The sequence below is a fragment of the Camelina sativa genome, chromosome 19, assembly GCF_000633955.1.
Source record: "Camelina sativa cultivar DH55 chromosome 19, Cs, whole genome shotgun sequence".
Classification (NCBI taxonomy): Eukaryota; Viridiplantae; Streptophyta; class Magnoliopsida; order Brassicales; family Brassicaceae; genus Camelina; species Camelina sativa.
In genome coordinates, this window is record NC_025703.1 from 22,016,851 (window position 1) to 22,037,590 (window position 20,740).

Consider the following 20,740-nt stretch of genomic DNA (forward strand, 5'->3'; position numbering starts at 1 on the left):
CCCCCCCCAAATTTATTCACTGGATAAAGCTTTGTATTACCACGGTGTCCTTCTCTGTGCAGGTCAATGGTGAGTTATCCAGTCTGTTTCGCAGTGAGAGAGGGCTCAGGCAAGGCTTCTCCCTTTCGCCTTATCTATTTGTTATTTGCATGCAAGTCTTATCTGCAATGTTGGATAAAGCGGCTCAGAAACGCATTGTCGGATATCCTCCCCGATGTCAGAACCTGTATGTCACGCATTTGTGCTTCGCTGATGACCTATTAGTGTTCACGGATGGCACTAAAATCTCCATTGAGGGAATTCTCAAAATCTTCGACCAGTTTGCAGCGTACTCTGATCTGAAAATTAGCCTAAAAAAAAATCTACCTTGTATTTGGCTGGCATCAAAGAATCGGATCAGGCAACAATAATGAATTCCTTCCCATTTGTGGCTGGTTTATTACCAGTCTGGTATCTTGGGCTACCTCTTCAAAATGGATGACCACAAATGATTATTCTCCACTCGTTAAGAGGATCAGGGAACGCATTGGTAGTTGGACAGCTCGTCATCTTTCTTTTGCAGGCCGCCTGCAACTCATTAGCTCTGTAATCCATAGTCTCACAAACTTTTGGATGTCCACATTTCGCCTACCGCGAGCTTGTTTAAATGAGATTGATAGCCTCTGTTCTGCTTTCTTAATTATGGCCAGGTCCTACTTTGAGATCCAAGAAAGCAAAAGTGTCTCTGAATGATGTTTGTCTTCTTAGAGAAAAAGGGGGACTGGGAATGAGACCGCTGAAATAAGCGAATATAGTCAGCTGTCTAAAGCTCATCTGGAGAATAATTTCATCAAATTCCCTATGGTCTCAATGGATTCGAATTTACCTGCTGCGCAAGGGCTCCTTTTGGTCGATTCAAGCTAACTCCTCTACCTGTTCTTGGATGTGGCAAAAGTTGCTTAAGCTTCGCGAAGTCGCTATTGGTTATGTGAAATATGAGGTACAGAATGGCAGCACATTATCTTATTGGCATGATAATTGGTCGCAAATGGGTCGCGATCAGATTTTCTTCAGCTGCCCCTACTCAAAAGAGATTTGGACAGGTCTTATGTCAAAGCTTCTTCGTAACAGGTTCTCAACTGATTGGGTGAATAATGTAGCTCTCTTGACAGATGCAACTCTAGGGAGGGATAAGCTCTTTTTGCTGAGATACGATTTCCAAGCCATTGTACATTCCCTCTGGACATAATGAAATAGACGCCGACATGGGGAACCTCCAATGCTAGCAACTCTCTCCACTAGGACTTTTGACAGGCATGTACAAAACCGACTACTCTCCATCTATGACCAGGGAAATGGTTGTTATGCGGATTGTATGGCATTATGGTTGGGATCGAGATAAAGCTTCTGACGACACAGAGATTTCTTTTCCTTTTTGATTTAAACAACTATAGTACTCTTTGTTAAAGCTTAACACCAAAAGCTTATGTAAAAAGTATTTTTTTTGAATAAATTTTACATTTTATTCAAAAAAAGAAGTAAATGAAACACCAATAAAATCCAAAATAAACGCATGGTGAAAATACCAGTATGCATTGGTATTACATGTTATACGTGTATTGACATTACAAAGCCATACGGTAATCACGAGAAAATGAAAAGTCCTATGGGGAAAAATAATCAAACATTTATTCTGCAATAGTTTGATCAATTATAGGGAAAAAGTTTTATGCCAAATTCATATTCTACATTCTTTTATTCTCTCCTTATGGACTTTCTTACATTTGCAGCAACTTAAAGATTCCACTTGATAAACTACCATCTATCTTTTTGGATGCTCCAAGTCACTTGATTAAAGCTAAATTCTCCATAATCCTCTCTATAAATTATGATTCCTACCAAACTCTTGTTAGAGAAAAAAAAACAATTCTAAACAGAAACAAAACGTATCAATTAAAAAAAAAAATGAAATACGCAGAAATATCACATTTCAGCCACCCTCAACACAACCTCAAATTCGACTACACCGAGAAACCCTTCAAGTGTGATGGATGCAATGAAGTCGGTATCGGCTCTCGCTATCGCTGCTCCCGTGATGATCATGGAAGCTGCGACTTTGATCTCCATGCGCACTGCGCGTTACCTTCGGCTTCCATAACGCATCCGTTCTACAAAAAATGTACGTTTCAGTTTTTGGCGCAGCCGCCGGGGAACGAGAGACGGTACTGCAATGCGTGCGAGAAGGATGTATCGGGATTCGTTTACCATTGTAAGGCTTGTGGATTTGATCTTCACCCGTGTTGTGCTATGCTTCCTATGGTTTTGGACGATGGAGAGACCAAACTCTTTCTTTACCGCAAAGTTAGTTCGTCTTGTCATCGATGTGGAAGAAAAGGCCGTAGCTGGAGTTACAGGTCTCTCTTCTCGATTCTATTCTTGTTCTTATATTATTATGATCGATCATACCAATCGCTGCAATATCATGTTTGGTTACTTTGGTAAATAGTAAAATTGAAAACTTTAACCAAAGATTAGCATGTAAGAATTTTTTTATTTTTTTATTTTGTTTCGACTTTCTATTATTAGCATGTTTTATTTTAATATTAGTTCATTATACGAATCAAATTAGCATTTCTTAAGTTGTCTTTTTTTTTTTTGGTTTTCGTTGGTGTTTTTAGTCAACATTAGCATATATTCCAAATCAACATCTCTAAAGAATATTTTAAAGCAATAAGAGAAAATTTTGGATTACGTTGATGTATTGATTCTTGAACATTAATTTCGTCTTTATTCCGAGTATATGTTAGAGCAAAGGGGAAAATTAAAGCAATGGCATTCAAACACAAACTCACTCTTTATGCTTTTGTAAAGAAATGAGCTAATTGTGGCTTGGTAATTGGTAGACATATGTTGTTGCATAGCGTGTACTCTAAGTTAGAACCTATTATTTATCACATTAATTAATTTTAGTTATTAATAAACTTCAAAGTCTAAACATTGACTGAAGTAGATAAATAGATTTAAAACTATTGTATATTTTTGTCACAAAAATACAGGTCGTCTTGCAAAAAGTATAATCTCCATGTGGCGTGTGTGAGAGAGATGTTGGTGGAGAACTGGCGAGAGCTGTACAAAGGACAAAATGGTAAAGGCATTGAACATAAGAGTCTGGTTTTAAAGAACACACTTGAGCATCACCACCGTAGCAGTCGCAAAGGTAAAGTTCAGAAATGCTGCGAGATCGCCGGAATGGCCGTGCAGTTCGTTATTTCCGCGGTGCTCGGCGATCCAACGACCCTAATCGCAGGGGTTGTAGGCTCCCTTATTTCTCGAGGATGATTAGGGTATTTCAGTTTGTGTGTTTAACTATCGTGTTATATAAAGTCTTAATTAGGAGAATGTGAAAGTTGTTACATTAGAGAGTTTGATATCCTATTAAGTTTGCTTGTTCATAAACCAAAAAAAAAAAGTCTAATGTCAAAAGAAAACTATTTGTGTAAGAAAGTTTAGTGAAGTCTATTTTGATATGTGATTTGAACATTCAAAATTTTCTTTGCTATTTATGAATTGTGATGTTATTTTTGGCAATTTAACATTTCAAGAAAAAAAAAGATGATTAGAATTTTAATATGCACACTATATATTGTATAATGTGGGTTAAGATTACAAACAAAACTTAATTAACCCTCTAATTTTCATTCGGTTGATGAAACCAAAGTAGACAAAAAAATACCAATTATCAAGTCGAAGAATACTAATTTTCTGATGAGTTTGACTTGTTAAAACCTGGTTTGAGATCCATGTGTATAATGGCAATATCTAAAGAACTATACCCAAGCGATGGCCGATGAGAATATATTGATCAAAAGAACGTTATAATTAAACTTGCTTCCATAACTCAGCAGGGAAATTGACTATAAGGATGGCCTGAAGAAGTTACCTCCATAATTTCATTGATATATCTACACTTTAGCAACACGATAATGCCGGTGCGTAAGACTCTCCTTCCTGTTGATGATTTCATAAATTGGGAATCAACTATTTTTCACTAATGTTTATGTCTCTATTAATCACGAAAAAATTGTAAAATTCTTAGATATGCTTGAAAACTAAACAGTTTAAACATATACAAATAATAAAAATTAGTACCGATATTGTTGATGTCCAGATCTGTCACAATTAGAATGTTTCAGTTTGGTAAAATGATAGTCGAAGATTTCTTCTATTAACCGGTGCCAGGACACAAAAGACGGGTTACAATACAACTTAGACGAGTTGAAGATAAAAACGAGTATAATAGACGAGCTCCGAACTCGTTGATTCTAGCTATGGGCGGGTGACAGCTTCGTAATTGTTGTCCGTATTCTTCCTCCTTTTTTGCGGTCCCTTTCTCAAAGACCGTACGTCTGTACTTATAGGGAATCGTGTCAGTTCGTCCTTCAAAAAGACTAAAATGCCCCTCCTTTTTAGGAGGTTTATTTTGGGCTTTCCCTGGACCGGATCTCTTGTTGGGGTGAGGATCTACCCTAACAGGTATGTTGAAGTAGTTCAAAGCTTTCTCCATCTGGCCTCCTTCTACTCATGCTTCCCTTAGTCTTTTTCCTTTCTTATGACCAATCCATCCCAAACTGTTCATGTGCCTCATAAGTCGCTATCTTCGTCATTTTAGCTCGATTTATTGGGATGTGCAATTATAAGGATCCAAATCGTGCTCGATTTATTGAGATTCAAAGTTTTCATAGATATTAATGGTGTTTAATTAGGATCCAATCCCGTCTCATTAATATTATTGACCCTGTACAAAACTATAAATAATTTAATTTCACAAGTATATAAAAAAAAATATTTTAAAAAGTATCTTAAGTTATGTACAAATTTATCAAAAACAAAGTAGACATTATACATTATTATTAAACCTCAAACCTAACCACACAGTTATGACAACAATTCATATTAAAATTTTTATTACAACTATATAATAATATATGATTTTTAGTTGGAAGGCTTCATTTCAGCTTTGATGGCAGCAACAAGGTGATCATAAGCCTGACCCCAAGCGACCTTCATCTCCGGTGACCACATCTCAGGCACCGCCTCCTTTATCGTCTCCAGCAATGCATACTTTGTCACCTGTAAATATATATCATTTTTGGTTTAACAAAAATAAATCGAATCAAAATATTTGTGTAATAATCAAAATATTTTCAGATATGACAATTGAGTAACCTCAAAGTGTTCGTCAACGACGCCGTATTTAGAATGGTTAGCTCCAAGTCTCTTCAAAGTAGTCTCCCTCACTGTAACTTTCCCTGTTTTCCTCAGTTGTACTGCTGATTCACAACACTGATATACCCCCAAAACACCATTCATTTAGTTAAACCAAGAATCTTTGATTTGGAAATATAAGCAAAATCATGTGTTTTCGTATCATTGATTAGTTAACTTACCATGACAAAAACAGACATAGCGTGGGGCTTGAGTTTCGGGTTTTGCTCAGCAGGAATTGGTGAGTCTCTCAAGAACGAGAACATCTTCTTTGTTGTTGGTGCAATCTCAAAGATCCTAACATTTCCGAAATTGATTTCATATCTCAGATTATAGTTACATATACAGATATAGAGAGAGAGAGAGATCAATGGGATCATTAGTGCTTACTTGAGGAAGAGTTTGAGACCCAATTCAGCTGAATTTTTCTTCATGACACTCCATGACTTCACCACAAGAGCCTCTTGCTCTTCTGTGAACACAATCTTTCCTTCACTCTCCATAACAATTTCAGAAACTAAATGATTTTGGATATGGTACAATTCTCTGTTTTGTAAAAGAAACTATGATATTACTCCAGTTAGGAGAAGTGTCCTCTATATATAGGTTTTGATAAAGACCCTTTTGTGCTATCGAAGAGACAGTACTTGGTAACCAAGTTTAAGATAAAGTTGTGTGGTTAAAAAAATGAAACCATGTGCTGTGTGTATTGTAATGGAACCTGGTTTTTTAATGGTAGGCTTGACCAAATTAGTCAAAACACAATTGAAAAGTATCCATATCTCTTTATATCATTATTATACTGATTTATATACCACACAAGTGGTGCGAGTTGTGTAAAAATACATTGAATCCATTGATGGTAGAACAAAAGCCCTACTGCACATGGATCTCTCTATATCCTAGATTATTTGCTCGAGATGCAGAAGCAAGAACAAAACTTGTGAAATGTTATGTAGCACCATGTGACTTTCACATCTATGTGATAAAAAAAGGTTGAAACTTTACACACTGAATCCAGGCAATGAAGGGTTACAGAGAAGGGTGTTTTTGCAAACTCAACCGTATCCGTAAGTTACATCGCGTTTTGAAACAACAGAGTCAAAGGGTATTTCGACTCTTTCCTTAACAAGGCACCGTGCTTCCCCGTCTTCTATCACAAGAACTTTTCCCGGGGGGCACTGGTTAGGTGTTTTCTTCCCTCTGACTGCTCGCTGCGGGAGAAGTCCAAGAAGGTTCAAGGACGCGCCTCTTCTCCTCATCTCTGGACCATAACCAGATGCAGACAATATGGATATAACACCAATGATTGGAAGCATGATCTTTGCAACAGAGCCTAGGAAGCGAATAACACCATGATCCGAGCCTCCTCCAGATCCTCCCTCGGGACTTTTCACCTCTGCCTCGTTTCTCACATGTCCTGAGCCAAACCCGTTAGCATCAGACTTCTTCTTGGAAGGTAAGTGAGAAAGGTAACCATTATTATCTAAACCGATGGATACAGGAGGATGAACAGGATAAGGAGGAAGTAAGAGATCATTCTCATAATCAACTCTTTCTCCAGCAAAAGTCGTAGTCTCGCGTAGTACTTCAAAGTCTTTCCCTTTGTACTCCTTAAGCTTCTCAAGCAACATTTTCCTACTGTAATCAATCTCAGAGAGAGCTACTTGCTTTTCATACTGTTGTCTTTGCCTCAAATTCTGATTAATAAAAAAACAAAACCAATACCATTCATCACAAACCATTTCCACAATAACTTAGGACAAAGACAGTGAAATCCAACAACAGGACTTGAAGCAACTCAGGTTCAATTTCAATCAAAAGCAGAACTAACACTTTTAAATGCTCAATAATACACTAAAAGCTAGAAACTTGATTACCAAACCATAGAAGCAGAGGAAATTTAGGGTTTTTTTTCTTTCTCAAACCTGTAAAGAAGCAAGCTGAGACTCGAGAGATTCAAGAGCATCACGTATACGCAGAAGCCGCTCAGCTTCTGCTTCCTCTACTACCTCATCAGAGCTGATTGAGTCAAAATCCTTGTCTTGATTTCTAAAAATATCATCTTTTTTTCCTTCTCCGGGAGAAAGATCCTCGTTTCCGCCGCCGTCGCCGCCGTTTTCGCTGACGGCGGTGCTGGAGCTATCGATACAATCGCTGATCTTGAGTCGAAGCTCGGTGGCTCTGGCTAGAATCAACCCGATACCTTCTTCGTCTTCCATCTGAGCGATTGAGGGGAAAAATTGAGGAGTCAGAGATTAGGGTTAGGGTTTTTGTAAGGTAGTGGTGGAGAAGAGACAAGTAAACTNTCTTCCTTCTCCGGGAGAAAGATCCTCGTTTCCGCCGCCGTCGCCGCCGTTTTCGCTGACGGCGGTGCTGGAGCTATCGATACAATCGCTGATCTTGAGTCGAAGCTCGGTGGCTCTGGCTAAAATCAATCCGATCCCTTCTTCGTCTTCCATCTGAGCGATTGAGGGGAAAAATTGAGGATTCAGAGATTAGGGTTAGGGTTTTCGTAAGGTAGTGGTGGAGAAAGAGACAAGTAAACTTTTGGGAGTGAGTCTTCGAGTGATTGTGGTTGGCTTAACTCAGATTTTTCAGATTTGTTTCTGCTTCTTTCCCGGTTTTTAAATCAACGGCCACAAATATTTCAACTATTTCTGTTTTTTTTTTAATAAATATTTTGGGAAATAGAAAATAACAATAGAATTTTTTTGGAAGAGGGCCAATTTTGGATTTAAACAAAGATGACAAAATATATCATTCTACATAAAAAAAATAATTCAAGATTCTTCTATGTAACGTTTTAAATGTACTAGTCTTGTCTGTTATTAAACTCGTATATATATTTTTTATTTTCTTTTTTTTTTGTCATAAAATCAGTTCTCATGAGCCAATTTGTGAGTAAATTGTTTACAAACAAAATAGGGTGCGGAGAAGAACGCGTTCGGCGTGCCAAAGAATCCACTCTTACATTAGCATTCCTAGAAACCTGAACCAAAGAAAAAGAAGAAAACTTCTCCCTGTCAATCTTGATATCGTCTAGATATGTTGTGAAGGCTGACCAATCATGAGACGAAGACACCATCTTCACCAAGTCTGAGCAGTCTGTTAAGAAGACCACCTCCCGGAAGTCATGTCTAATCATGCATCACATCGCCCAAATGAAAGCTTCAACTTTTGTATGTAACGGAGACAGACTACGCCGGTAATTGGTTGCGCCGTGAATCGGTGATGACCCTTGTGAAGAAGTGCAAATCCATCCTACACCTGCAAAAACATATGTTGCTTTCCAAGAACCATCCACAAAACACCGATGTCCTGAAAAAATCGGCGGAAGGGGAGCATTACATCCCCGAAACCGCGAAGGCAGAGCTCTAGGGGAGGGGGGAAACTACTCTGCCTACCCATGTGCTTGTTGCCAAGTCTGCGCTTTACCTACCACCACCCGGACAACTTTATCGGATTGTTCTACCTGATTCTCGAAAACACGAGCATTTTGTGCTTTCCAGATATACCACTTTATCCAAGAAAAAGCACTAGTGAAAACTCGTATATATTTAAAAAAATAAAAAAATAGACTCGTAATTTTGTAATTGAGAACGTTCTAGAATCTAGCACTAGTGATTTAATGGTAAATTAGTTACTTTATCATGGTGATTTGATGTCTCTAATAAGATTTTTAAAGCAGAAACCAAATGTTTGAAACAATAGTCCTATGCTTCATGTGGATGTGGTATAACGGATCGAGGGAAAAGGGCCATTTTAGATGTACAACTTTCCAACCAACATTTATTAATCTATTAAATGATAAGAGTTGACACAAAAGTTACATATGCAACCAAAAAAAGTTATCACTTTTAATCACAAATCAAAGGATTTTAAACTTTCAAAGTGAAGTTTTTCTCATCAAAAGTTGACTAATGAAACAAAATTAAAGGTACACATGAACCAAATAGATCTCACTCTTTTTTTCTTCTTTTGAAGGAGACATATATAGTAAATAAACAAACAAGTATGTTTTCATCTTCGAGCTCAAATCAAAATATAACCCTCAAGTCCACTCCTTTTTTTCACTTCAGATGCTTTTGTCAACATAAAAAATAATCTCAATAACAAATAAAAGAACGAACAAAAAAAAATCATTATGAAATATGTGAACCTCTCAAGTGAGTTACAAACTTCTTCAAAGCCTTTGAGCCAAAACTTTCTACATGATCAAATCAACATAAATCTAAGTTAGGATAAATGGATATACATGAAAAAATACTAAAAATATATTTTATGAAGAATTAATAGACGTCAACAAACAAATAGTAAGATTTGTATTTTAGGCCACATTGTTTTCAGTAATTTTTAAGCTCTGAACTCTTAATGAGTTTTTCGAGAACTTTTCAGCATCATTAGGTTGGAGAATGAAATTCAAAGTTTATAAAGAAAACGTACTCCAACTTCCATAAACTAATATATGTATATGATAGAATGACAAAATAAAAGTTGTCTCTACACTAATGAATAGGGAACATAATAAAAACAAAAATTAGACGACATTTTTCTATTCAAAGAATAAAAAGAAGTGTTGAGATAGATGGTGATGAGATTGTTGCTAGGGATGACAAGGGTGTTAAATAGAGATAAACTAAAGATACTAACAAAACAAAAGTTGTATATATACAAAATAGATTCTCAATGTTTTTAAAAAAACTTTCCAATTTGACCTTAGATCAAACATTTTTAACCTTCGGTTCGTAAATGCATGATATTATTATTTCATATATTTGGTAGAGAAATGTACAAAATTTGTTTCATAAGCGTTGCCATCTCACTCGCTTGAATCTCAATAAGTTAAGCATACATGATTTGCATGATTTTACTTGAGGAGAGTTTTGAGAGATTGCATATAAGGAGATCTTCATGCTCTTGTTAGAATGTAACTGGAATATATTATTTTTGAATTTCAGTCTTAGAAGTTGTTCTTTAATCATGGATTTAATATGGATTTTCAAGGTTTTACAATCTATAAAGTATTTGAAATTATTTTAAGTATTTGTGTGGAATCCAAAATATCTTAAGTATACCTTGAATTTTGATTCTAATAATTTACTCATGAAACTCCACGAAAGTTCATTTCTAATTACTTGATAAAAAATTTTGAATAGTTACTTTGTTCTTAATAACACTAAATTTTAGTGAAGTATTTGAAATCCTAATTGAATAACACCAATTTTATAATCTAGTAAGCATGATTTATAAATATAAGATCAGGTGACACCGTTTCTAAAACATGACTAGATTAATACCTATGTTACAGCACGATTGCACTTTATTTATACGGATTTTATATATATATATTTATATGTTAAAGTAATATTTTGATATATATTATTAGTTTTTAAACAATCTCATTATATAATATTAACATTTTATATTTAACCTCTTTTCCGTATTAAACTCATAACTCAATCTATCATATGACTCATTAAATTAAACTCTTCGTCTCCTATAAATATTTTAAATATTGTTTAAAAAAATAATTAGATAATTTTGATTTTTTTATGTGTTAAATATTTATCATATTCATTAAAATATTAAGTTAAGCTTAAACTTTATGATTTACCAATAAAGTGTTGTTCCCTGATCGAACTTGAAAGTCAAATGTGCAGCTTGACCTTTTTTTCTCAGAACTTGGGGAGGGTAAGGTCAGTGTAAGAAAAAAAATCAAACAGAGGGCTTCAGTTAAGAGCTGTACATTTCCGTGTAACACGCTTTATTTGAACTGGGGAGGGTAAAGTGGTTTGGCTATTTGTGTAACTTCCATCTATTGTGGAACGTTTCTTAGAAGAGCATGTGGTCAGTGCCAGCCCGACATTTGCGACTGTCCTATGCAAACATTTGAAATCGTGTTCTTTTAACACTTTACAAAAAAACATAACCAACAGTAATACTGAAGGATGATAGTCATGATCAGGCTGAGTAAGTGTGGAGCTTACTCGAGTGTAGGAAACACTCTAAGACGATCAGAGGGTTTTAATATGAGCTGGGTTTGCATCAGCTTGGGTCCATTCAGGAGTGTTTGATGGGCCAAGGTGATCCACGAAGCTTCGAGGTCCATTGGTGGTTTAAGTCAAGCGTGTGTAACCACACGTGGGAGTGGTTGTTAGAAGATAAAAGATCTTCGAGACTCTTCCGCTTCATTGATCGCATTCTTTCTTTTGTATTGTTACAAGTTTTGTTGAGAGAGATACAAAGAGAGAAAAAGATTGTAATCGCCATTGTTGTAGCTCGATTTGAGCTCAGAAGAAGCTAGTGGATTCCATAGTATAACTCCAGCGAGACGTAGGATGCCACATCGGAATCCGAACTCGTTAAACTCGCTTGTGTCGTTTCGCTTTGTTGTTTTTCTTCTTTCGTAATCATTCGTTAGGTATTTACTCAATATCGAAGGTTTAGTTCAAACAAAGTGGTATCAAAGCATAGAGGTTTTGGTTATCAGATCTGGTTTTGGAACGAAGATGACGAACTCGGATTTGAAGGTTACTCAGTTTGATGGATCGGGAGATTTCTCACTTTGGAAGACTAGGATGTACGCGCATCTAAGGATTCTTGGTTTGAAAGATGCATTAGTGGAACAAGATCCTATTCCACCTCTATCGAAAGCGGATGAGGCAGATCCAACAAAGAAGAAGAAGCATATAGAAGAGGAGAAAGCAAGGATTGCTAGGAGTGAGAAGGCGATGGATACAATTTTCTTGAATGTTGACGTTAAGGTTCTTAGGAAGATAGATTATTGTACTACAACAGCGGAAGCTTGGGCGTTGTTGGAGAGATTGTTTTTGGTAAAGACTTTGCCTAATAGGGTGTGTCTTCAACTCAAGGAATATAACTACATGATGCAAAAACTAAGTCGTTAAAGGAGAACATTGATGAGTTCTTGAAGCTAATTGTCGATCTAGTTCATCTGGGAATTGAAGTCCCTGATGAGGTTCAAGTTGTATCGCTGCTTAGCGCTCTTCCACCAAGATAAGAGTTACTTGAGGAGACTCGAAGATACTGAAGGGAAGGAATTAAGTTTGAAGATGTGGATCTCGATTTGACAAAAGGCAGTCATTGTATAACACATTTACTGGAGTCTCATGTTGCTGAGGAGAGGGCCACAGTAGTGGACAAGCAAATTGCTGATATGTCAAAGTTATGGCACAACAGGTTGGGTCACATTGGTTAGAAAGGTCTAGAGGTTCTAGCTAAGAGGGATTGTTTATGAGACAACAATGTAACCAGTGTAGAATTTTTTGAGGACTGTGTCATCGGGAAGATTCATAAAGTAAGCTTCGGTCCTGCACAGCATGTTACGAAAGAAAGTCTGGATTATATTCATTCAGACTTATGGGGTTCACCGAATGTTCCCATGAGTCTTGGGAGGTGTCAATACTTTATCTCATTTACAGATGACTACTCAAGGAAGGTCTTGATCTATTTCATGAGAACTAAGGATGAAGCATTCAAGAGCTTCGTTGATTGGAGAAAGATGGTTAAGGTTCAGACAGAGAGGACAGTCAAGAAGCTTAGAGTATTGTAATCAGCAGTTTGATTCTTTCTGAAAAAGTGAGGGCATCGTAAGGCACAAGACATGCACCTATACACCACAACAAAACGGAGTATCAGAAAGATTGAATCGAACAATTATGAATAAGGTCATAAGCATGCTGAGTGAAAACGGTTTGAGTCAAAGGTTTTGGGCTGAGGCAGCGTCAACAGCAGTTTATCTCATTAATAGACCACCATCGTCAGTTATTGAGTTCAGAGTGCCAAAAGAGCTGTGATCTTCTAGCATACATCCCTTGCTGGTTTAAGGAGATTCGGGTGTTTAGCGTATGTTCACTCCAGTGACGGCAAGCTGGAACCAAGGGCTAAGAAAGGGATCTTCACAGGTTATTCCGAGGTGTAAAGGGTTTCAGAGTGTGGTTGCTTGAGGATAAAAAATTTGTGATCAGTAGAAATGTTGTCTTCAGAGAAGATGTGGTTTACAAGGACATCAAAGCAAACGCATCCACAGGTAGTACCTCTGACCCTTATTTGACTGATAATACTTTTAGTTTTGATTTTACAGAAACAGACGTGGTGCGAGAGGATACTTCTCAAGGTGGAGCAGCTACAGGACTGGAGGTCATTACAATCCAAGATCAGGAAGATCAACCGGTTGGCAGCTCTCAACAGGAACCAACATCTACAGTTGAGGAGTTATTAGTTGGCTCGTGACAGATTGAGGAGACAGATCGTTCTGATGATCAGATTTGGTGACTATGAGTGTGAGGATGACATTGTCGGGTTGGTTTATTCTATGTCAGAAGATGGTGGCTTCTCTGAGCCATCAACTTTTCAAGAAACGATGAGTGGTTAGGATAGTGACAAGTATCTAGTTGCGGCAGATGAGGAGATGGATTCTCAATAGAAGAATCACACTTGGGATTTGGTGGACAGACCAGAGGGAGCGAAGCCTATAGGGTGTAAAATGGATTTCCAAAAGGAAAGGAGGCATCTCGGGGGTGGAGTTACCCAAGTTTAAAGCGAGATTGGTTGCTAAAGGGTACTCACAGAAGGAAGGCATCGACTATCAGGAGATCTTTGCCCCAGTGGTGAAAAATGTATCAATCAGATACTTGTTATCGGCATCAGCTCATTTTAACATGGAGCTTCAGCAGATGGACATCAAGACGACTTTCCTTCATGGTTTACCTAGAAGAAGAGATAATAATGGAGCAGCCCGAAGGTTATGTGGATCCAGAGAATCCAGATAAGGTTTGTCTTATGAGAAAATCCTTATATGGTTTGAAGCAATCCCCTAGGCAGTGGAATAACCGGTTTGATGATTTCATGGTGAAGATTGGCTATAGCAGGAGTGCTTATGATCAGTGTGTATACTTCAAAAGGTTAAACATAGGTACCTACGTCTACTTACTGCTATATGTAGACGATATCTTAATAGCGTCTATTGACAAAGGCAAAGTTCAGACTTTAAAGACACTTTTAAACACAAAGTTTGAGATGAAGGATTTGGAAGATGCTTAGAAAATCCTTGGCATGGAGGTTTCCCGAGATAGAGAAAATGGACATCTCAAGCTATTTTAGGAAAGCTATCTGAGGATGGGAGCTCATTTCAAGTTAAAGGCGGCGACTGATCATGAGACAACTAAACAAAGAGAGTTCATGAAGATGGTTCCTTATCAGAGTGCAGTTGGAAGCATCATGTACTCAATGGTAGGCACTAGACCGGACTTGGCTTATCCAGTGGGTCTAGTTAGCAGGTTCATGAGCACTCTGGTCAAGACCACTGACAAGCAGTCAAGTGGATTCTGATATACATAAAGGGATCTACAGGAACGAGTCTGAATTACAGGAATAGTGGAGAGTTTATCGTAAAAGGCTATTGCAATTCAGACTATGCTCGCAATTCGGACAATCAGAGATCAACCACTAAGATAGTTTTCACGGTTGGAGGAAACACTATCAGTGGGAAATCAACCCTCCAAAAGGTTGTCTCACTATCTTCTATTGAGGCTGAGTATATGGCTTTAGCTGAAGCGGTGAAGGAGGCAGTTTGGCTGAAAGGCTTGTCTGAAGAACTTAATTTTCCACAAGGTCTTGTGGAGATCAATTGCGATTCGCAGAGTGCCATAGTATTGGCTAAGAATGTTGTCTTAAACGAGAGGACGAAGCATATTGATGTGAAGTATCACTCGTCAGAAATTTAATTTCATAAGGTCAGGTTCAAGTGGTGAAGATATCTACAGAGTATAACCCTACATATATTTTCATGAAGGTTTTTACCTGTTAACAAGTTGCAAGAAGCATTGCAGATGCTTCGAGTCTCAAGGAACTGAGAAAGTCCAAATGGACGGAAGAATATGTATCTGGGTTTGGATACAAGGATTCACCAAGGTAAAGTTTATGATCATGACTAAGGTGGAGATTTGAAAGATGATGGTCACGATCAGACTGAGTAAGTGTGGAGCTTACTTGAGTGTAGGAAACACTCTAAGTCGATCAGAGGATTTCAGTATGAGCTGGGTTTGCATCAGCTTGGGTCCATTCAAGAGTGTTTGATGGGCTGAGGTGATCAACGAAGCTTTGAGGTCCATTGGTGGTTTAAGTCCAGCGTGTGTGATCACACATGGGAGTGGTTGTTAGAAGATAAAAGATCTTCGAGACTTTTCAGCTTCATTGATCGCATTCTTTCTTTTGTATCGTTACAAGTTTTGTAGAGAGAGATACAAAGAGAGAGAGATTGTAATCGCCATTATTGTAGTTCGGTTTGAGCTCAGAAGAAGCTAGTGGATTCTGGAGTATAACTTCGGCGAGACATAGGATTTCACATTGGAATCCGAACTCGTTAAACTCGCTTGTGTCGTTTCACTTTCTTGTTTTTCTTCTTTCGCAATTGTTCGTTAGGTCTATATTCAAGATCTAAGGTTTAGTTCGTACAAATACAAATAAAATCACATTTAACCAAATTTGCTCACATATGTACAGAGGTAGCTTGTTAAAAAATTAGAAACGGAGAAACTGTAACACTGTCTCTGATTTTTCTTTCTTGCTCTAGTATTTTTAAGTTTTAGGTTTTCTAAAAGGCCACAATTTGTTTTTAAAGGTCTTTTACATTTTTGGTTTTAAAAAAAAGGCTTTTAAAGATATCTTAGTTAATAGATTTCTAATGAAAATGCTTTCAAAATTAACCTACAAAATAACAAATCATTTGGAAACAGAGATAGTCTAAATTCACGAATGTAGAAGACTAGTAGGACAAGAATTGAAGCAGACCTTTGGAGTAGTATTATTATTAAGTTCTGGAAGAAACAGGTTGTTGCAAAACGGGATCACCGTTATCAAGTCCGTTGAGAGATTCCTGATCCAAGGAGTAATGGTAATCATATTCCTCGCCGCTTAAATTATCATCCATCAGATCAATTTTTTTTATTTCTTTTAAAATTTTTGAAATTAATGAGAAGGGAATTGACTGACGTACGTACGGATATGGAAGAGAATTCTATAGAACAGTAACCATATTTATGAGTGTGGGAGTATGAACGAAGGAAGAAAACGATGACGGAGTAGAAAAGAAGTGGGGTGTTATTTTGTTCGAAATTAATTATCTGTAACAATTAGAAAAAAATCAGTTCCCTTAAAGTTAGTTAGTTCGTTCACAAGATATTTATGTGGTTACTGGTTGGTATTCATCTTGATAAGTAATTTTACCCCAATGTAATATTTAATTTTATATAAAGTTCCTATCTCTTTTCCGTTATATATTCAAGTATTTCACTAAACGATCAAACTTTTAAGTATCTAAATGTAACGCTCCGACTACCATCTTTTAGTGGGCCTTATGTCTAGTTCCAACCTATGGACTCACTTTTTTTAATGGGCCTCACGTCCTCTCACTAGGCCCGTGAGCACATTCATGTCCGACGGCCGGTTTTTTACGTCTGTGAGGCTTTAAAAACTTATTACCGTCCCTAAAAGTCACCAAATGATCTTTCTCTGTGTTTTATCCTCACTCGCACAGTTCCGACAGTCACTTCCCGGAAGGTCACCCATCTTGAGACTACTCCAGCTTAAGCATGCTTAACTGTGGAGTTCTCTCTGGACCATTGACCGAAAAGATAAGTGCACTTTGATGACATAGGTAGCCAAATCAAATTCTTTTAAACCTCTCCGCAAATTTTTGAAACCAGTGTGTCACACTAAACATATAAGCCTAAAAGAATACACATAACATATGTCCAACAATATAGCATTTCTCAAAAAAAGGAAAATGTTATGAATGAAGTGTGATTATCCATCACTACATGTGTCTTACATGCAATGCAATACATGTCTTTGTGATGAAACACTTAATCACCACTTGTCAATAACACTCATATACGTGTCTTTAACAAATGTATGAGTCATTTTTTCCTTCTGACTATAAAAAGGATTATGCACATGAGAAGAATTGTAAGAAGAGAAGAGAAATAATAATAAGAAGTGTTTTATTGGTTTGCTCTCTCCCTCCACTCTCGTTCTCTTTTTCTCTTCTTTATATACATATATATATATATATTTACTTCTAATATACATAACAATACACATACGTATATATTTATATACTATAGTATATATATATATGTATACATATATATATAATAATTTTATCTACTTGCGTTATTATTTTATAACACGTTATCAGCACGATGTCTTTACCTCTAGAGCTTTTACGAGTTGTAGGTGTTGCCTCCTTTACGATCAAATCTATAGCCAAATCATATCCGGATAGATCGTTAGATTTATGGTTGACTCTGCCTCCTTCACGATCAAATAAAAGCTATGTCTTTTCCGGATAGATAGATTTATGGTAGGCTTTGCCTCCTTCTAGATCTAACAAAAAGACTGTCTTATCCAGAAAGGTCGTTAAAAATGGCAGGCTATGCCTCCCATATGATCAAATATAAAGGCTATGTCATTTCTGGATTGATCATTATACATATATAGGTTCTGCCTAATTTTGATCAAATAAAAGGCTTTCGCTTTGCCTCATTCTAATGAAAATGAGGCCTCCTGAATCCTTACATGGGAAGCTATGATTTCTATTTTATTTTCTCAATTTCTCCATCTATTTATTTTATTCGTTAAAGAATAAATATATATTATATGAGATTTAAAGACAATGAAATGTCTTTAAGATCAAAAATATTTTTTTCTTATGAGAATATATTAATCACATGTCAATAAATTTTAGACACTGCAAAAATAATTGGATGGTCTAAATGAGTTAGTCTCTCGACTTCTAAAGACATCAGATTCATAATTATCGATGTCTATCATTTTCCAAAGTCTCAAAGAAACTTATGGAGTTTCAGAGACATTTTGTCTTAATAAAATTATTATGTTGAGACCATAAATAAATATGGTATTGCAAGATCGACCATAATGGAGATACGCATGTATATGATTATATCATGCAAAAACAAAGATGGCAAATGATAGTAAATATGAAATTTCATAATGCTTCAAGCATAGGGTTACTGGTCAAGCCATCCCGGTCAATCAATGATATTAAAAATCATTGAGGATTTTGTTTAGAAAAACAAAATTTGTTTTAAAAGTATTGCATGCCTCCATGAAGTTGTAAGCACACCACTTCATTCATATTTCAGGTAACATCTGATTTATGTTGAATTTCTATTTGTTTATTTAAATTTATTTATATTTATGGAGTCGATGGTTATATACCTCCTCCTTAATTATGTGGTAGTCTATGCTTCCAAAATCATATAATGTTGGCTCATTCACCATCCTTTTGGATTAACAAGCTCGTTGTATATATATCAAAAGTTCAACAGATCACTATTCAAAATATATATTGCAAATCAAATGCAAAAGGCCGATGGATGAGATTTCATATAATTATTGACCATCACATAAATAAATATGAACTTGAAGTTCTAAAAATCTCACATCCTAGTTAAAAGTGCTCCAATAAAATTATGTCTCTGGCGGATGACATACTAAGTCTATAACACATAAAAGGTGATAGACTACTTTGGTTCGTATGATAAATAAAATCATCGAAAAGAAGAAGGAGGGTTATACTCTCAAAAGAAGAGCAAATGAACTCCTAAAGAAGAGTAGATAGACCCTTTAAGAAGAGGTAATAGACTCCCAGATTATATATATAGTCATATAAGATCATGCATAAATTCTGACGAGCATTTATATATCTTATGAATTGTGCATAGCATTTTCTACTAACCTCTTTACAGCATATAACTCATTCTCTATGAGTAGATTTTGATATGAGTTAAAACGTAACTTCTATTGCAAAGAATTTGGTCGTTGCTTATTCAAGTCATGCCAAAATAACTGCGCTTCATATGCCATATCGAGAATCCATAATGGCTGAGATGATACCCGAACGTCAACCAATAGTTACTTGACTAAGACTGGAACGTCGTAACATGTTGGCGAAAAACTTCAAACTGAGGGTTCAGTCAGCATCAACTAGTTAATGCTTGTTGAGACCCATTAGCTAGAAGCAACCGAAGTAGTCATCAAAACCAACAACATTGTTGTATATGTCGCCCAAATTCAAAGGAAGCTACACCAAGAGCGAGAAAAGAAGACATATTCCTCTCTTACACTCAAGAATTCGAGAAGAATAAAGAAGTTGATAGCCAGTCCATCAACTCAAGTAACAATGTAGCAAAGTTACTTGCAAAGGGGGAGAATATGATGATTCGCGTGGCTGCACTCTTTTTCCCTTTTCATGGTTTTTATCCCACTGGGTTTTTCCATGACAAGGTTTTTAACGAGGCAGCAAATAACACACAAAAGATCAACCTCAACGGAGAATGTCAATGATGAAGAGGGAGATTGCATCACTATCCGCTGGAAACTATAAAGCATGTTTACAAAGGTGTTTCCTACTTCAACATTCAGAAAGCATATTATAGTCTTGGAATGCGTCATCTACAAGACCGTTGAAATCTTTTTGAGGGGGAGTTTACGTCATTGTACTCTTTTTTCTTTTTCATGGATTTTATTCTAATGGATTTTTCATGACAATGTTTTTAATGAGGCAGTACGTAACTCATCACTAGTGATGGATACTCAAGGGGGAGTGTTATGAAAAAAGTGTGATTATCCACCACTATATGTGTCTTACATGCAAACCACTTGTCAATAACACACATATACAGGTCTTTAACAAATGTATGAGTCATGTTTTCCTTCCCACTATAAAAAAGGATTATGCACATGAGAAGAATTGTAAGAAGAGAAGAGAAGTAATAATAAGAAGTGTTTTATTGGTTTGCTCTCTCCCTCCACTCTCGTTCTCTTTTTCTCTTCTTTATATACATATATATATTTACTTGCTAATCTATATAATAATAACAATCTGAATAAGTGCCAACAACAGTTGTGATTTTTTTCGTACCTTTTCGTAAAATATGTATAAATATTTTTTAGACAGAAAATTTCAACAGCTGCATCTCTCTAAAAAGTTGCGGCTGTTAAATGTAGAGTTGTGTCTCTTACAAACAGTTGTGTCTATTCAAATGTTCACATCTTTATAAATTTATATATAAGTAACTTCTCATCATTGTATTCAAATTTTCTTTATTTTATATTTTTGACAGAAAGTTTTTACAATTGCGTCTCTCTAAAAAGTTGCGTCTGTTGAATATAGAGTTGTGTCTTTTACAAACAGTTGTGTCTATTCAAATGTTCACATCTTTATAAATTTATATATAAGTAACTTCTCATCATTGTATTCAAATTTTCTTTATATTTGTATTAGTTAAAAGAGAATTTTATATTTTTGACAGAATTTTTTTACAGTTGCGTCTCTCCAGAAGTTGTGTCTGTTGAATATAGAGTTGTGTCTTTTACAAACAGTTGTGTCTTTTACAAACAGTTGTGTCTATTCAAATGTTCAAATCTTTAGAAATCTATATATAAA

At 36.3% G+C, this 20,740-nt stretch overlaps 3 protein-coding genes across 3 annotated transcripts; 1 reads left to right on the plus strand and 2 right to left on the minus strand.

Moving 5' to 3' along the window:
• LOC104766915 lies at window positions 1,878–3,546 on the plus strand. The gene is made up of 2 exons (XM_010490886.2): window positions 1,878–2,393; window positions 3,036–3,546. The coding sequence occupies exons 1-2, from the start codon at window positions 1,945–1,947 to the stop codon at window positions 3,316–3,318; spliced, it is 732 nt and encodes a 243-aa protein (XP_010489188.1). The 5' UTR covers window positions 1,878–1,944; the 3' UTR covers window positions 3,319–3,546.
• LOC104766916 (non-symbiotic hemoglobin 1) lies at window positions 4,825–5,843 on the minus strand. Its single transcript, XM_010490887.2, has 4 exons — window positions 5,635–5,843; window positions 5,427–5,541; window positions 5,206–5,322; window positions 4,825–5,109 (listed from the first exon to the last, which is right to left on the minus strand). Exons 1-4 carry the CDS (start codon window positions 5,745–5,747, stop codon window positions 4,972–4,974), a joined length of 483 nt encoding a protein of 160 aa, XP_010489189.1. The 5' UTR covers window positions 5,748–5,843; the 3' UTR covers window positions 4,825–4,971.
• On the minus strand, window positions 6,175–7,842 carry LOC104766917 (plastid division protein PDV2-like). The gene is made up of 3 exons (XM_010490888.2): window positions 7,793–7,842; window positions 7,173–7,552; window positions 6,175–6,944 (listed from the first exon to the last, which is right to left on the minus strand). The coding sequence occupies exons 2-3, from the start codon at window positions 7,464–7,466 to the stop codon at window positions 6,303–6,305; spliced, it is 936 nt and encodes a 311-aa protein (XP_010489190.1). The 5' UTR covers window positions 7,467–7,552; window positions 7,793–7,842; the 3' UTR covers window positions 6,175–6,302.